General features: G+C 40.1%; 1 protein-coding gene across 1 annotated transcript in view; it reads left to right on the top strand.

Moving 5' to 3' along the window:
* The window catches only part of arid1ab (AT-rich interactive domain 1Ab), a 66,171-nt gene that overhangs the window by 41,857 nt on the left and 6,379 nt on the right, over positions 1-17,935 (top strand). The window contains exons 5-14 of the mRNA XM_079381737.1: positions 2,248-2,488; positions 3,106-3,180; positions 4,211-4,375; positions 4,476-4,797; positions 6,887-7,026; positions 7,159-7,256; positions 7,629-7,838; positions 9,331-9,535; positions 16,492-16,624; positions 16,705-16,877. Coding sequence (XP_079237863.1) covers positions 2,248-2,488; positions 3,106-3,180; positions 4,211-4,375; positions 4,476-4,797; positions 6,887-7,026; positions 7,159-7,256; positions 7,629-7,838; positions 9,331-9,535; positions 16,492-16,624; positions 16,705-16,877 — 1,762 coding nt within the window. The remainder of the gene's footprint in view (positions 1-2,247; positions 2,489-3,105; positions 3,181-4,210; positions 4,376-4,475; positions 4,798-6,886; positions 7,027-7,158; positions 7,257-7,628; positions 7,839-9,330; positions 9,536-16,491; positions 16,625-16,704; positions 16,878-17,935) is intronic.

Genomic DNA, 17,935 nt, shown 5'->3' with positions numbered 1-17,935 from the left:
GTGACGTCATTGTTTTCTGAAAAGCCTTGCATTTATTTGTCCTTTCTGAACATTGACATTAATGTCAAAGGTACAGAGTTTTGTGACGTAACGTAAACTCGCGTGTCTGAACAGACTTAAACATTAATCGTAAGGCAAAACGAATTTGTAACAATCCTTATGTAAATTGCAGAATTTCCTGAATGTGATTTGTTATTGGGTTTGTACACACACACACACACACACACACACACACAGACAGCACACACTCGGGTAATAAACCCCTTCCTCATGGGTCACACACACAGGAATCTCATGTTAGATGCACACATGCCAACATAAACACCAATCTGCCGAGGATTGTTTCCTGTTAGGAGAGCAGAGCTGGGTCATGCAGACGCTGTGTGTGTGTGTGTGGCAGCTAAAACAGGAGCCTGAATCAGCGTCCTCCTCCTGTCTCTCCCTCTGGGGTTCCTCCAGCAGGTCACGGCCCAAAAATAGCAGCGGGCGCCGTTTCAAGTGCAAAACCGCCGACTTTGGGGCCGCAGCCAGTCTGTGAGTGTGAGATTTCTATGGGAATACTTGGCCATGCTCCAGTCGGCCTCTTGGTGTGTGTGTGTGTGTGTGTGTGTGTGTTTCTTGTTCCACTCCCATTTTTTTTCCCTTTCCCTCTCTGATCTGACTGGCAGATGAGCTTGCAAATTTTCACTGAACACATGCGCTCCACGTGAGTCGAGTGTGTAAATATTCCCACACACACTCCTCCGCCTGCTGAGAGGCTTTATGACTGACTGCCAGATTGATTTCAGCATCGCACCCCATATGGACTCGCTGCTCATTTCGCTCAGGCTTGTTTTCAGGCAGCCTGTGTTCTGTAAGGGCAAAACCATCAATAATCAAAGACACATGGTCGCACAAAATATCCACGTTTGCTTCATGTATATCGAGTGAACATTTTCTGGTCTTATAGTAGTTTATTTGTTTTTGCAAGATATGTTCGTCTGGTTTATCTGTTATACATGTCGTGTTTTTGTGATGCACCATTTGTGTGAATTTCACTGTTCGACACTGTCAACTGGATTTATTTTATAGAGAAATTGTGAGCAGTGTTCGCCTGTGCTAAACAAGATGCAACAACGCTAGGATGTTTTGGTCGACTAATCATCCAACAACTGACTAGCCAATTGCTTAGGTCTACCAGTATGTTTACCTAGATGGATTTACAGGGATGAAAATGGTCATAGTTTACTCCCATTCATGTGGTTAATAAACACAAAAGTTGAAGTAGTTTTTTGTTCTTTCATCATTGAAAGTTCACACAACCAAAAGTGTCAGGCTTTAGAAAATACACTTAGTAATTTAAGTGTTTTGAACATATATTTACAGATTTGAATTGAGATTTTTTTCACACAAACATCGAGCTCATCAAATATGGTAAACTCCAGTTCAAATATGCTGCCTTGAAAGTTTTTCCTCACACGTCAATGAAAGCTTGTTAAGCCTCGTTCAGACTGTCAGCCCAATCAGATTGAAATCCGATATACAAAAAAACAAAAAATGCCTGGTTGAGAAAGTTGCTAGGGGGTTTTATGTTGCTGTATTGGTTATTTTGAGTGGTTTCTGGCTAGTTGCTTGCTCGCAAAAAGTCAAAAGAGCCTATTCTCAATTGTATACATTTTTTTTGGGTTTGTAGACATGGTTGAGGTTACTCCTTCAATGAAAGTCTGTTCAATAATTGCTCATTTTATCAGCCACAGCTTGTTTTATTTTATTTTTTTAAATGGAGCTCTTATGGGAAAAATATGAGATGCATGGGAAAAATGTTTGTGAGATCACTTGCAAGACTTTTGCATTCTCTGGAGTAACTTTTTTTTTGTACATTCACAAAAGTATTGTGCTCCCCAGAGAAACTTTGTGAAAGCATAGAAGTATAGCTTTTCCTCCCATCTCATATTTCCATCAGCAGCAAAACGTCTGAGAGCGAACGCAAAAATTTAGCAAATGAACGCAAAAGAATTGAAATAATTTTTTCTCTCATCTCATATTTTTTCCATCAATATGTCCCCTTAGGGCTTCCGTAAAAACTGCTAGCATGTCTCTCCTCAATAAATCATGTGATTTGAGCTATCATTCATGTCTGTAGTACAGCGTGGGACGGGCACTCAGGGGTTTGTTCAAATGGCTGTGAATGAGCCGCAGTAACAGAGAGGCTTGCCTTATCAAACGCCACTAACACCACGTTTCTGTTGGTCTGGTTCTCCTGTGCAGGATCTGTCTGGCTCCATCGATGATCTCCCCACAGGCACGGAGGGCGCTCTGAGTCCGGGCGTCAGCACGTCAGGAGTGTCCAGCAGTCAGGGGGAGCAGAGCAACCCGGCGCAGTCGCCCTTCTCGCCCCACACCTCCCCTCACCTGCCCGGGATCCGCGGCCCATCGCCCTCACCTGTGGGCTCACCTGCCAGCGGCCCAGCCTCGCGCACGGGACCCCTCTCACCTGGAGCCATGCCTGGTGGGACTCTCATTTAGACTCTCGTTTGTTTAGTATTATAACAGTATAGTTCAGTGTAGGCAGAAATGTTTTTTCAAAGAATAATATGTGCCACTGGACCACAAAACCAGTCATAAGGGTTTAATTTATATTATATTTCAATTTAAACATCATCTGAACTTTCAATTATATTTAAGGAAATAAGCTATAATAAGCTTTCTATTGATGTGTGGTTTGTTAGGATTGGACAATATTTGGCTGAGATACAGCTATTTGAAAATCTGGAATCTAAGGGTGCCAAAAAAAATAAATATATATATATATATATATATTGAGAAAAGCGCCTTTTTAAAGTTGTCCAAATAAAGTCATTGGCAATACATATTACTGATCAGAAATTAAGTTTTGATATTTTTACTGTAGGAATTTTACAAAATATCTTCATGGAACATGATCTTTATTTAATATCCTAATGATTTTTGGCATAAAAGAAAAATGGATCATTTTGACCCATACCATGTATTGTTGGATATTGCTGCAAATATTCCTGTGCTACTTACGACTAGTTTTGTGGTCCAGGGTCACATATTATCATAAGTTGCCCATTAATTTAACTTTGGCGTTTACCCCTCTTATAGGAACCCAGATGCCCCCCAGACCCTCGAGTGTCCAGTCGGATGGTGTGTTACATTCCTCCATAGGTCAGGATAGAGGTGAGTCTTGTGACTTTTTTATAAATGTTTACAATTTTACTTTGCTGCACGATTAATGGAAATAAAACTGAAATCGCGATATGGATTAGTGCTATTTTCTAATTGTGAAGGCTGCGTTTTAATTAAATGTTTAGTCTGAGTAAAGCATGGCACGGTTCATTAATGTTTGAGCAGCTTGTGATCCAGTCGTTTCAGCATCTGCTCTGAGTTTGAGTCGCTTAAATGTACATTTGGGAATAATGAGAAGCACCTAGCAACAAAAGAAGACTTAAGGGTGTCCTGCCTTTTTTTTTACATTTGAATTATATATATATATATATATCTCATACTTCTGATTTTGTGCTACTAATACTACTGATGATGATTATTATTAATAATAATAAAGATTATTATTTTATAGCCATATTGATATTAAAGTTTAGGAATTTGTTTTATCTATGTAGTTTTAAATACTCTTTTATTTGACATTAGAAATAGTAATATTGTTATTAATAGCAATAGTAATTTCATGTTTTGTAACTTTTGTATTTTAGATTTAGATTTTGTAATAAAAATTAGTTATTATTATTATTATTATGAAAAAAAAAGAATGTTATAGTTTTTATAACTTTATATTCATATTGATGTATAATCATAAAAGTTTGGCTAAATTGTGCAGCCCTACAAACATACACATCAAACCAGGATCCCACCCCCCAGGAAAAATAGCAATTTTTTGGTTCCTCGTAATCTGCAGCCATAAATTGACTGTAAATTTCCTGATGTATTCTGGAATTAAGAATAAGGTCCCTGAAAGCTATTTCTATGGACTCTGTACTTAAACATCGTAAAATGTGGTTTGCTTATGCAGATTTGCCCATATTGCTTTTTTAGTTGTGAACTTTATTGGTGTCTACACAAGCTGTACCCCAGACCACCATTTTCATGTTTAGTATGAGTTCAGCTTGGATCTGCCTGGATCCACAGTAAAACTCCTAGCATGAAAGCATAACCTCGAGGGTGGTTTACTGTAACTGTCTACTCTCTACAGTATACATGAGGAACCCTCAGATGCCGTACGGCTCTCCTCAACCCGGGTCAACTTTATCCCCACGGCAGTCATCTGGAAGCCAAATGCATAGTGGGATGGGTTCCTTCCCACAAAACAACTCCATGGGCAACTATGTGCCGCAGGGTGGCCAGTACGGACCACAAGGTGAGAAGCTTTGAGTCGACTGAACACTGATGCTTTTAAAGAACATCAATCATATTTTACACGAGCCTAGAGTGTACATTAACCTTAATCTGGTGCACAGGTTACCCGAGGCCACCGGGTTACGGAGGCATGCCGAACGCTAACTATCCGGGTGGTCCTGGCATGGGTGGCTCCATCAACCCTATGGCAGGGCAGGGTGGAGGGGGGCAGTATGGAGGGATGCCTCCGGGACGCATGGGTCCGGGGCAGATGGGTACGAGGCCGTACGGCCCTGGTATGGGCCCCAACATTGGCCCCAACATGGGCGGCATGCCTCTTCAGTTGGCGTCAGGAATGTGTCCACCACCTGGGATGAACAGAAAGCCTCAGGATCCCGTGGCAGTGGCGGCGATGCACCATGGCCCATCCAACTCCATACACAGGTACAGTCCACATGAGCTTCTGAACTCGCTGAAACGAGACCGAATCCAGGCCCGCTTGGACTGGGAATAGTTTGGATCTGATCGGACAATGTCAGTTTTTCAGCATGAGAACTAGAGTCTATCCCACTGATTGCCAGCACTGATGCAGAAATGCTTAGCTTGGTCATAGGAAGTCGAGTCACTAGAGCTCTGATTGTGGAAACACGCTGTAAATGAAGCTTGAAGCTGTAAATCAGCACAAATAGGACATTTCTCAAACAGACATTTTTTATGTTTTTTTGTGGCCTATAAGGACTGAATTTGCTATAGCTTGTCTCAAAGTTATTTGCTTTTTTTGTGGTGTTTTGCAGTGTAAACGCACCAATAATCATGATGTACTCATGTTCTTAGTGCTAGTGACAGTAAGAGTAGAATCAGCTGTAAATAGTTTTGTGTATAATAACTGAAATTGTAGTCCTGTTTCCCCATTCACAAGGCAATGGTGTCGCCAGCATAGAAATACTCATGATTCTACTTTACGGATTCAGCATCAGTGTATGCAAGTTAAGGTGTTGTAACGTTTTTCTGTATTTTCAGCAAACAATCTGCATTTACATTTAGTCATTTAGCAGAGGCTTTTATCCAAAGCGACTTACAAATGAGGACAATGGAAGCAATCAAAATCAACAAAAGAGCAATAAAATGCAAGTGCTAAGTCTCAGTTAGCTTAACGCAGTACATTTAGCAAGGTTTTTTATTATTATTATATAATAAATAAAAAGAAAACGGATAGAATAGAAGAATAGAGCAAGCTAGTCTTAGAGAGAAAGCAGCAGTTAGTAAATGAATCGAGTGCAAGTCTAAAAGGGGCAAGTTTTTATTTAAAATTTCTTTTAAGAATAGAATTAGAATAAGGGCCCTGTTTTTGTTTTAAAACGCATAACTTTTGCTACGGATACGCCTATCGGAGACTTTTGAACAGGATGGCGTGGCTGCCCACATTCGCTCTGCGTATCCTTGACGACTGTGTAAACCATAACATCACGCTCATTACTGTACTCATAGATATTTATGGGTAGATTCCCCATTCGACCGCTCCAAGCACACAGACGCGTCCACCATCTAAATAATAGGGAATCTACCTTTACATATCTATAGTTGTACCTGCATGAATGGTCACGTGACATGCGTTTTCGGTTGTGTAGTGTAAACGGAGATCGCTTCTGAAACGCAGCGGAAACACCAGTGTAGATGAGGATTGTTTTCACTCTAAAAAGCCATTAAAACAAAAATGCACTAGTGTAAACAGGGCCAGACAGTGCTAGAGTTAGGGTCAAATGATGGAAGAGATGTTTTTAAGGACTCGCTGCTCGAATTGAGTTGGGCAGGTCATCTATCATAATCTATCAGTGACACTGATTATATAGTGTGCAGTTTAAATATTTAAATTATTTAATGTCTTTACATATAATATTTTGATCAGTCTATTTTAATGTTGATTTTAGCATTTTTCATTTTTATTTGTACGTGATTGCATTCACTCAAAATATAAGTTGATATCCAGTAAAATAATGTGCTTATTTAAATGCAATCTTCTGGTGAATTCTTGCATGATGAGGACTAATATACAAATTTTATACAGATTAATATGCAGAGAGACACGGCTGCATCTCTCTCGCACCTTTTAGAAGCAAACAGGATGGAAATAGACAAGCGAATGTCGTGAATGAATGATTTGGAGAGATCACTTGATTATAAATATTAAATACACTCTCCATCGCTCAAATGGGTCTGTCTTATATCGAATCTTTTCTATTCATTTTAATCACTTGCATATAAACCTGACTGTGCTAAAGGCAGGACACGTATTATGGATTTTGATTTACTTGAGGCTCAGAAACTATTTAATGTTTAGCAAATGTGAAAATGAGGTAAATGCAAGCCTGATTTTATATTTAAATTCTTTGTAAAATTCTAAAGGTAGACTCAGACTTATAGCAGAGAGAGATGAAGATCAGATCATGACCGTACGAGTGAAGGCGGTGTGTTGAAAGAGGGTCATACCATTTAAGATCCAGTTTAGCTAAATTCTCATTCATTTCTCTTCTAGACCGCCTGGATATCCCAACATGAACCAGGGAATGATGGGAGCCGGGTCTCCGTATGTCCCGCCCATGAACAGCATGCAGGGTATGATGAATCAAGCGGGACCGTACCCCATGCCTGGAAACATGTCCAATAACTCTGCCGGTAAGCAGCGTATCTTGCTTGCTTTGCTTCCTGCACTTTTTAGTTTTTTCTCTAATAGTTAAAACTGTGAATCTTTGAATTTAATAAAATGCTTTTTGGCCCACAGTGACAGTGTTTGCATTTGTTTCCTAGGCATGGCTCCCAGTCCAGAGTTTGGCATGGACAAGCTCAACCAACCTCAGAAGTTGAATAACAAAGCGGATGGGACGCCTAAGACCGAATCGAAAAAGGTGAAGCGCTATTAATATTTAAATGGGTCGGGCCGTGCTGTTGCAGGCAGAAGGACGCAGGCGGGCAGCACTGAGCCCTGTGAACAGCGCTTGACTGATCATCTGTATGGAGAGTTGTGATAGCTGGAGAATGTAGAGGAGGAGGAGCTTTTGAAATTGCTCCCTGCGGTCCTGGCTTTATACATCATTAATGAAAATGCTTTTCCGCTGAAATGCGCATCGCACATATACAGTGCATTGATATACCCACTAGTGTGCTTCCTGTTTATGAAAATTGCATGGGGACCCCCCCCCCCCCCCCCAAAAAAAAAAAAAAACTAAACAGCAGAAATCTAATACTTGGCTGCATTTTACCTTTTGTTGTCCTTGTAGAAGTCCAATTCCTCTACCACCACTAATGAGAAGATAACCCGTCTGTACGAGCTGGGCCCAGAACCGGAGCGCAAAATGTGGGTGGATCGTTACCTTGCGTTTGCTGAGGAGAAAGCCATGGGCATGAACAATCTCCCCGCGGTGGGCCGCAAGCCCCTCGACCTCTTCCGCCTCTACGTGTCCGTCAAAGAGATTGGCGGCCTCACTCAGGTGTGATATATGGAAGCTGTACATACAGAAAGTTTTTTACAAGCTATTATAGGACATCAAATGGTGTAAACAAGGCTTTTAACTTGTTACAACGACAGTATGGTTTTCGTGTGGATAGGACTAGTGGGAAATCATTTAGTAGGGCCCTATGATTTTCGTGATGTGGAAAACGCTGACGGAATTTGCGGAATCCAGTCATAAAAATGGAATTTACTGTATAACGCAGAATTTTCCATGTTTTAATTTTAACAGTACACCTGTTGTGCAGCACTTTGTTTACAAGAGATTTTAAAGGGTTTAATTTGAATTGGATTTCAAGAAAAATAAAAAGCCATAACTTTAAATAAAGCGCATTTCATAGGGGCCTAAAAAAAAAAATCAACTTAATAAATTGCTGTAAAAGTGTTGATTTGTCCAGAAATGGAGTCCAGAAAAATAAAAATGGATTTCATTGGGCCCTAATTTAGGGGGTAACTTGATTCCTATATAGTTTTGACTGGATTGTAGATTAGAAATTTGTAGTAAAGCACGCAAATTTCGCCTACTGAAAAAAGTCGACCGAAACAGTGATGTTTATTTATTGCTGCTTCAAATGTGCATTTTGAACAAGTTTTGTGAACACCGTTTGGATAAACTACAACAGGCTAACTTGTCAGCTGTGTTGATACTCCAAGGTTGGATTAGCAATATTAGAGATGGCTTCTTAAATGTCAAGATCAATCTTTTAGTCTGTTTTATGTTAATGTGTGAACTTCACTAAACATTATTTACAGTGCACCTGACAGCCAATGATCTCTGTATGCTTTACTTTTAATATGAAACAGTTGCAGATTTCAAATTCTGTCAATTTTATCACAAAATACAAACAATGCATGTGGTTTTGACCCGTTTTTTAAATGTGGTATGACAGATCGTAAAGCCAGCTCAGTCTAAGCACCACATTAATCAAAAATCTCTTCTTCTTTGCAACTAGCTACTGCATGAAATAAACATGAAACTCAGAAGGTGTGTTGTAAGAAACCGTACAACTTACTGAAATATATCACTCAAATAATGTTTCAACTGCAATAAAACAGCTTGTAGCATAACAATCAATGTCTGTAAACTCGATAGTCCGCTAGAAAAACAACTCTAGAAAGGAGCATTTTGATAAATGCATGCACTGCATATTCATTTATATTTTACATTATATCTTCATTTGGTATTGTATATTGGAGTAAGAAATGAAAACTAGAAATATTATATCATGTGTGGCATCCACACAGCCTTGGTTATTATTATAATTTTACTATTATAATAATATCATTTTAATATTATGATTTGCACAATAAGACCAAGAACATTACAAAAGTTTCATGGGGTCATTTATGATTTCTTGTCGACTTTTGTACTCAAATTATTTTAGTTTTAGTTGGATTTGTACAGTATGTGCTGGGTTTGAATCCACTGAAGGTCTTCTCGGTCATTAATTCTGTCTGTCTGCTCTTATCAGGTGAACAAGAATAAGAAGTGGAGGGAAATGGCTACTAACCTGAATGTGGGCACATCCAGTAGTGCTGCCAGCTCTCTGAAGAAACAGTACATCCAGTGTCTGTATGCCTTCGAGTGCAAGATTGAGCGAGGGGAAGACCCGCCGCCCGACATCTTCAACAATGACCCTAAAAAGAACCAGGCCAAGGTCCAGCCTCCTTCACCAGGTCAGTGCAGACAACTCTTATATGAAACAAGACCAACCTTATGTCCTTGCCAGGTTGGATGCAGAAAGGCCTCTTTTCAGTGCTTCAATCCTTAATGCACTTGGTAGCTCTGCCATTTTGTGTTCGTATTTGTCCACAGTCCATCTTCAAAGAGATGTGTATAAAACATCAGATATGTTCTGACTAGTCTTGAGATTTCAGCATGTCTTATTCTGATGTACGATTGACATGTTATGCAGAATTAAAGCAAGTTGCGATGAATTTGAAGGAAAGGTTATTGCGGTATTATTCTGAGCCAATTTCCCAAATGCAGGTACAATGTGTTCATGAGGTCCAGGAAACTGACATAATCAGACGTTAACTGCCTTGACATAAAGCCCTTCCCATTGCTCCGATAACGCACCTATAACAGCTAGATTAATGTGATTGTAAATGTGAATCTTTATAGTGTGCATGTCTTGTTTTAATGGAGTTTTGCTTTGATGTGGTTTAGTACAGCTGGTAATGTTTGGACGCCAGCGTTTGACGTTCATTCCTCGTGTCGTTTATAGTGATTTACGGTACCGCTTGCTCTGTTCTGCTGGGATAGCATTGCTTATTTATGCCCTTCTGTGTTCAGAGTAGAGCTGCGAAATATTAATCAATTTTGCTGCCAATATAAACAACATTATTAATATCATAATTTTTAATGCACTTTTTATTTCGCCATTAGTTTGATCACTAGTGAGTACGAGTGTGTTAGGATTGAATTTTATTTTTTCTTTAGAAAAAAGAAACACTAGTTTGTAAGAGAAACATTTCCGTGAGATGACTAAAAACATTAATTCCATGATTTGTTTGCTTGTACTGAAACAGAAATGACCGTTTTCATTTAGCTGAACGCACTGAAACTAAAAAGATGAAGTTTGGATGTTATATTTGGGTAATTGGGCACTTGATCTCAGTGTGTTGTTCAGGGTGTCGAGTTCTTATATGATAAATTAAACCAGTCAAAGTAAAGTTCTTCGGCCACAAACCACTTCCCATTTCAGACAAACATATTGCTATTTTACTGTTCTGGGTATGGTGAAGTGTGTCCACAACGCTCATGTTTACCTGCTACGGTTTATCTACGTTGTGCACATGACATAGTCAATGACATGCTTTGTAAAGTGTAGAAGCACTATTTTGGTACAGTTTTAGTCAGTTATTTCAGCCCTCCAAAATAGTTTTGACCTAAAATGTGTTTATTTGTTTTCTTTATTTTTGTTGCTGAACATTTGGCGCATCAGTTTTTTTAAATTAAGTTTTTGTCATTTTTGTTTTTCTAAGATCTGTATCGGTGCCTATAACTAAAAATGCTTAAATATCCTTCCATTTGTTCATTTAATGAAAGTACATAACTGTTTTGAATCCACAACAGCAATTGTTTAAAATGGTTGAAAAGGGTGATTATTTTTTTTTTTTTCATCATCTTGAACAATCATCACAATGTACACCTTCTTTGTTGCGTCCTTGAAGTTCCCAGTGCCTCATGCTTTTTTTTTTAATAAATATTTTTAAGATGGTTGTTGAAAATACCTCAGCTGTTGTTATGCAGCACATGAATATTATTATTATTTTTTAAATGCATCAATCAGAAGCAGCTGTGCACCGGACAGGAATCCCGATTGTATTTACTGTAGCAAGCACAGCATTTGTCTGCAGCAATGGCAGTGTGTCCGGCCTATTGTATGAAACTGGCAAAAAGCCTGGGTGTTAAATACACTTAAGGAGACCGATGGGTTATGCACTCCATTTCGTTTCGCTCCATCCAGAAACACATCCCATGTAAAAGACTCTGTGAGCCAGAGAGTGAGTTCAGCAGAGAGCGACTGAGATTACAAGAGAAATGGGGCGAGTTAAAGGGGATCCCCTGTGATGTAGAGTATGTCTGCTTGGCACCGGGTCAGGTGCTCCAGGCTGACGGCTTTTTTTCCCCTGCTGCAGACGGCTTTTTCCTGGCCTTAGGATTCAGAGGCAAGCCCCTGGAGGGCTGAATCAAGCCAGAAAAAAGATGAATGGGAGGGGAAAAAAAAGAAGGGGGTGGTGGTATGTAAAGTCAAGCTGGCTTTTTCTTCCTCATCTTTTTTTCTTTCCCACCCTCCCCTCTCTTTATCTGCGTTAGAGGGATATCCTTGCCCAGAGGAGGGAGGCTGAGGTATTGTGTGTGTGTGTTTTAAGGAGCATGTGTGAATTGCGAGATACGGATATGTCTGACCTGCCGGTGACCCCAGTCTGTGTACGAGCTAATGAATGGAAGCATGAGTCATCCGACAGGCGTGCCAGTAGTAATCATCCTCTAGCTGGCCGCAAGATGAGCCGCAACATGTGGCGCGCAAACATGCTGTTCATCCACACACATTTGTGTCTCTCTCCGCTTCATTCCTTTCGCTCTCTGACATTTACACACATACACGTTGCCTCATGTCCGCTGAAATGAGCCACATGGCCTCATAGTAATCATGTTGGTGGGATGGGCGTGAGCACTCAAGGACTTGAAGTATCAGGAATGAGAAAAATGGGGCCTCCTTTGTAATTTTATGAGTATTCTGCCTTAGGGCTGCACAATTATGACAAAAATCATAATTGTCGATTCTTCCCTTGAGATTGTAATTGCGATTATTAATAACGATTATATTGAACAGATTTATGCCATTGTTTGAAGCTGCATGCCATATTTTTATATAAAATATATATTTAAAAAAAAAGTCTGAAAACACTCTTCCTGAACTTTTATTGCTTTTCTATAGCATTGAGCCTCAAATGTCAATTGTACATCGGTTTGGTTTCTTCTTTAAACAAAAAAGGTAAAATTATGCATGGTATAATAATGTTATACTAAAATTAGAAGAAAAATAATGGTTTACTAAAGCTATATATTTCATTTACAATTAAACAGACAAAATGTCAAATTACAGTAACATTTTACAGTACAATTGATATTATCAGGGCTCCAGACTAACATTGGAGAGCAGTGGCACTGAACATGTAATATTACAAGTTTTGTCTGTTAGAGATGCACATTAACAGGAGCTTGAGTTCAGAGTAGCAGGAGCTTGAGTTGGGATGCAGATGTACATTTGACAGTACCATTGTGAAAACTGTAACAGCCTCATCTTTTATACATAACCAAAAGTACAGCACCTCATTACCATGGTAAAAAAGTAGCCTAACTATAGGTTTCTATGGTGTTTGCATTGAAAAACAGTAGCCTAAAGACATTCAGTCAATTACAAATCCACATCAACTGATAGAATAATTAACAAATTAATGTAATTATATTCATTACTCCTTTAACATATTTAGTACATTAATAATATAATAATACTCAATAAGAATATGCTACTTTTCTGCCACCGTACCATTAGTAGTTACCGTGTTACTACAGTAAAACTATGGTAAATGTGGGTGATTTGTGGATTGAAACGTCTTCTAACTGCATCGTTTCTGCATCAAACTGATCAAGGTGCAGTTTGCTTAAAGGTGTAGTAAGTGATTTATGAAACACCCAAACAAGCACAGCCCTACCTAAAAGACACACACTCCTGCCTTCATTGCTTTGCCCCCAAATTCACAAACATGCTATGCAACACATGCATTGGCTAACAGCTCACCCTTCAGAGGCTTTGCAGAAGTATGAATGAATCGAATGCTAATGTACAACAGCATGTCTTGGTTCTGTGAAACGGTAGAGCTAATGTTACGTGTCAAGCTGAAATAAAGCAACCTCAGCATCCATTTTCGGGCCTTCCCGCTCTCTAACATCTAGTGCTGGAAATCTTTTCCAATATAAATGCGTCCCAGAGTCCTAGCTTGTTCCTGATCTTGACTCTTCTTTATTAGATTATATTTTTTAGATATTTTCCTATTTGTTAATGTCAAACTCAGTTCCCGGAGGGCCGCAGCCCTGAAGAGTTTAGTTCCAACCCTGCTCCAACACACAAACCATCTAGTTTTCAAATAAGCCTGAAGGACTTGATTAGCTGGATCAGGTGTGTTTAATTAGGGTTGCATCTAAACACTGCAGGGCGCCAGCCCTCCAGGAACTGAGTTTGACACCCCTGGTCTAGGCCATCTCTTTTTCTACATTCTACAAATCCCCAGCTTGCGCCCTCTATCTCTCTCCTCCCCGTCATGGATGTACTACGCCCCTCTTGCTAATTGGCTGTAAGGCTGATGATACACGGGGCAACTTTTTTGAGAAATTTTGCCCGGGCAACATTTTTAAGAGCAATGTTGCTTGAGGACTTTCCCACTGAGAATGGGTAACAAATTTCTATCTGGATAGTTTAAATCAGTCATAGGCCCTGTGTCCCACCTGGTTGCCCATTGATGCCAACATTAACCAAAGTTTCCCAGCAACATTGCTCAAAAAAAAAAGTGTTATCATCAGCCTAATGGTGCGTTCACACCAGACGCGAATGAAGCGTTAAGCGCGAGTGATTTACATGTTAAGTCGATGCAAAGGCGTGAATAGACATCCTGCGGTGCGAATGACGCGGCGCGAATTGAGTGTTTTGGGCGTTTGGCGCGCGTAACTCGCGCGAATCGTGCAAATTGAAAAATCTGAACTTTGGCAGATATTCGCGCCGTGCTAACCAATCAGGAGCTTGCTGTAGTAGTGACATGATTATGAGTGGAGGCAGAAATCCGAAACAACAATAGAGGACAAAATCATCGTCCTGTATGTGGATACCCGGAGCTGTACCGTAGACCAAAGATTACCTGTTAGATTTACCCAAAACGAATTATATCTATGTTTAACCACTACAGAGACATCAGAGCCAGCGGCAAATGTCAGAAGGACTAGCCGAGGTTATGCTCCTCTCTTCGGGATACATGAGCACGAGCACCCGGTGATCGGCTGGAGCTCACGGCTCCGAAATCGGCGAAGCACATTTTCAAATAGGCGCTGTTTTTATAAATAATCCGTAGATTTGAGTTTTAAACAACTACATTCTCAGCTGTAATTCACGCATCCAGTGTTTCCATGGCACATAAAGTGCAACTACCCTCTCAACAAAATCCATGACAGCCATTTCGCAACGAGACTGGAGCCGCCTGGCAGAAGCCCCTCTCATGACGCGAATTTGCGTCTGTTGTGAAGGGAAATTCACGCGCGAATGAAGCGAGGAAACTCAATGTTCAAGCGTCCAACTACGTGCGATTTATTAGCGCAAGTCACGTCTGGTGTGAACGCAGAGTGCTGTGTGCTCGGTCTGATCGCTCCAATCCACTTTGGTTTTTCCTTATTTATACCAGCAGAACTATGTACAAACACCGTATTTTTTCCAGCATGCACAGTACCGACAGTTAGCAAGAATTCGCAATTGTTTGTTTGGGTGTTGATTTTAAATTTCAACAGTGATTCTCAGAAATCGCTTGCTGCACCTTTCAGTCGTGGCATAAGGAATACTGTTTCCAGGTCCAAGCCACTGCACATTTGAACTGAACAGCCATTTATGAGCGCTATTTTTTTTTAAATTATTTTTTATATATCACACCAAAGCTAGGCTTTTAAAAAACTCATGGTGTCTCTGGCAATGTTGGGGAAAATTACTTTAAAAAAAATAATGCATTACAATACTGCATTACTCCTTAATAAAAAGTAACTAATTGTATTACTTATACATTGTGTTAATTTTTATAGAAAGTAATGAGTTACTTTTGCGTTATTTTTTCTCATCTGGGCTGGGCTTGCTTTTTTTATATATATATACGTTTTACTTCTGGCAAATGACAGCCCTTTTCATTCTCTCAGGCTGAAGGAAATTAACAACTTGTGGGTGGTGATGGCGCAGTGGATAAGACACATGCCTTTGGTGTGAGAGACCCGGGTTCGAATCCACTGTGAGACACCAATGTGTCCCTGAGCAAGACCTCCAGAGGCGTGCGACCTCTGACATATATAGCAATTGTAAGTCGCTTTGGATAAAAGCGTCAGCTAAATTAATAAATGTAAATGTAAATGTAACAACTTCAGCTGTGCTGCGCTTACTCCTGATGTCTTTCAACATGAGGACAGGAGAGCTGTCAGTCAGTACATGGGGAAACAAAGTAACTGGTGTTACCTATTTGAAAATGCAACTCAAAATATTTTCTTGTAAATTTAAAAGTAATGCAATACTTTACTAGTTACTTAAAGTAATCTGATTACGTAACTCACGGTACTTGTAATGCATTACCTCCAACACTGGTCTCCGGGCTCACAGCTTCCCAGACAGTATTTTAACGTTTCACACAAAAAGAGTCACTGTCTGGCCATCTGAGATATCAGTGTTGAGATGAAGGTTAGTATTACAGCAAACCGTGAATGTATATTTGCAATGTATATTCCTTGCTTTTGGCATCTGACACAGTGTTTTGGGCCCAGAAATGGTGACGTGTGACATCAGAGTTAAGCCGATTGCCTCATCTCTTCTTCTTCAACACATGAATAAACAGTTATCTGCGTGGTAAGTGTGTTTTTTGCTGCTGGTTGAGTGGTAGTAATGGAGACTCTGTCATGCTGGGATATGGAGCCTCAAACCTAAGGATGATACTCTCTAAGCACTTAGCTGGCAGAGCACCTCTCCCTGTGTCACCGGTGGGGGAAAGTCCTCAAATGAGATTAAGCGGCATGAAAAGCAGCGTGATTTCAGGCAGGGGAAGGTTGCCAAATGAGCCGAGCTCAGCGCATTTCCTCGAAAGCGCGTCGCTGCGTGTTGGCATGCTGTCTGTCCACAATGACAGTGAAAGTGCTGTGAAAGCGACAATTGCAGGCAGTCAGAACGTATTTGATGTTTAAATTACTGCCATGTGGAATTTGGTTTTCTGGTTTGTGGTTCTGTTTAAAGCACAGTGTTTACTACACACAATATGATGTCGATTAAACCTCCTTTAGGATTTGCTGACTGACAGATGCAATCTTTTTTTTTTTTCTTTTTTTCTCCCAGCTGGATCCGGATCGTTACAGGGTCCTCAGACGCCTCAATCGACTAGCAGTTCTATGGCCGAAGGTGGAGACCTGAAGCCCCCTACACCTGCCTCAACACCACACAGTCAGATGCCACCCATGCCTGGTGCTAGGTACATCTCAATGCTGTCTCTCAGTTTTGGGACAGGACATTCAGAAGGGCCGGAGTACTGACATTATCTGTCTCACACAGGAGCAGTGTGAATTTGCAGGACCCGTTTGCTGACGGTGGGGATCCAGCTTTTTCCAGACGAAACTCTGTGACCCCCAATTCAGGTTATCAGCCTGGTATGGGTGGACCAGACATGATGGGCCGCATGGGCCCTTATGAGCCCAATAAGGACCCGTTCGGTGGTATGAGAAAAGGTGACTGTTCTGGTCTCATCCTTACAGTAGAATTTTAAGGATCACTCTTGTGAATTTATCTAGTAGTGCTACTATAATATTGAACTCTATTACTGTTAAGTTTGTATGTATTTTGCTACATGGACATTTTGAACTTACAAATTGTATGCTCTTAAAAGTATTTGTACAACCCATGATTCTTATCCCAGTGACAGGTTTGATATAAGAAACATTATTTTAAACAGACATTTGGCGCTTTTCCACTGCATGGTATGGCATGGTACGGTTCAGTACAGCTCGCCTTTGGGGGGTTTTTCCACTGGGTACAGTACCTGGCACCTTTTTTAGTACCACCTCGGCCAAGGTTCCAAGCGAGCCATACCGTTACTAAAACGTGACGTGCAAACCCTGCTGATCACTGATTGGCCGGAGAAAATAGTCACTGCCTGCGTCATTTGAATTTTTTTTGGCGTCATTTGAACTTGCGGTAGAGGTCTGCGCGGGACTGGTTTTTTTAGTCCCGCTCCCGGTAGGTTATATTCCGCACCCACCCGATCCCGCTATATTTTCATTCTTTCTTCACCCGTTGTCCGCTTATAATAATTTTCTTCCCGACCGTTCCCGCTAAATTTAAATCTCGCGAGATTCTAGAAACATTTAAATTTCCACTAATGAAAGAGAGAGAGATAACAAATAAATTGTAGGTTTTTACAAAATTTTTATTTATTTGTATTCGTCTTGTCAACATGCTTTTAACATTTAGCTGTCAACACAATAGGAAAATGTGTTGCAGGAAAAAAAAAATGTAGGTACAAAAATTGTAGCCTATTTGTTATTTTTATTCAAAATACAAATGTAACATTTTTCTGTAAACACAGTAGGAAAAGTGTTGCTGAGAGAGAGAAAAAAGATATCTGTTATTTAAAATTATAAGCAAAAGAACCAAACCGTTGAAGCCATTGCTAAATGAAATCACTTTTTAACCTAAGTAAACAAAAAATGTCCCGACTTCGATTTCAACGTCTCTGCTACAAAAGAAAATAAAGGCCTATAAATACATCAATAATATCTAATAATAA

The sequence above is a fragment of the Barbus barbus genome (assembly GCF_936440315.1).
Source record: "Barbus barbus genome assembly, chromosome: 27".
Classification (NCBI taxonomy): Eukaryota; Metazoa; Chordata; class Actinopteri; order Cypriniformes; family Cyprinidae; genus Barbus; species Barbus barbus.
This window is presented reverse-complemented; position numbering and strand designations above follow the sequence as displayed.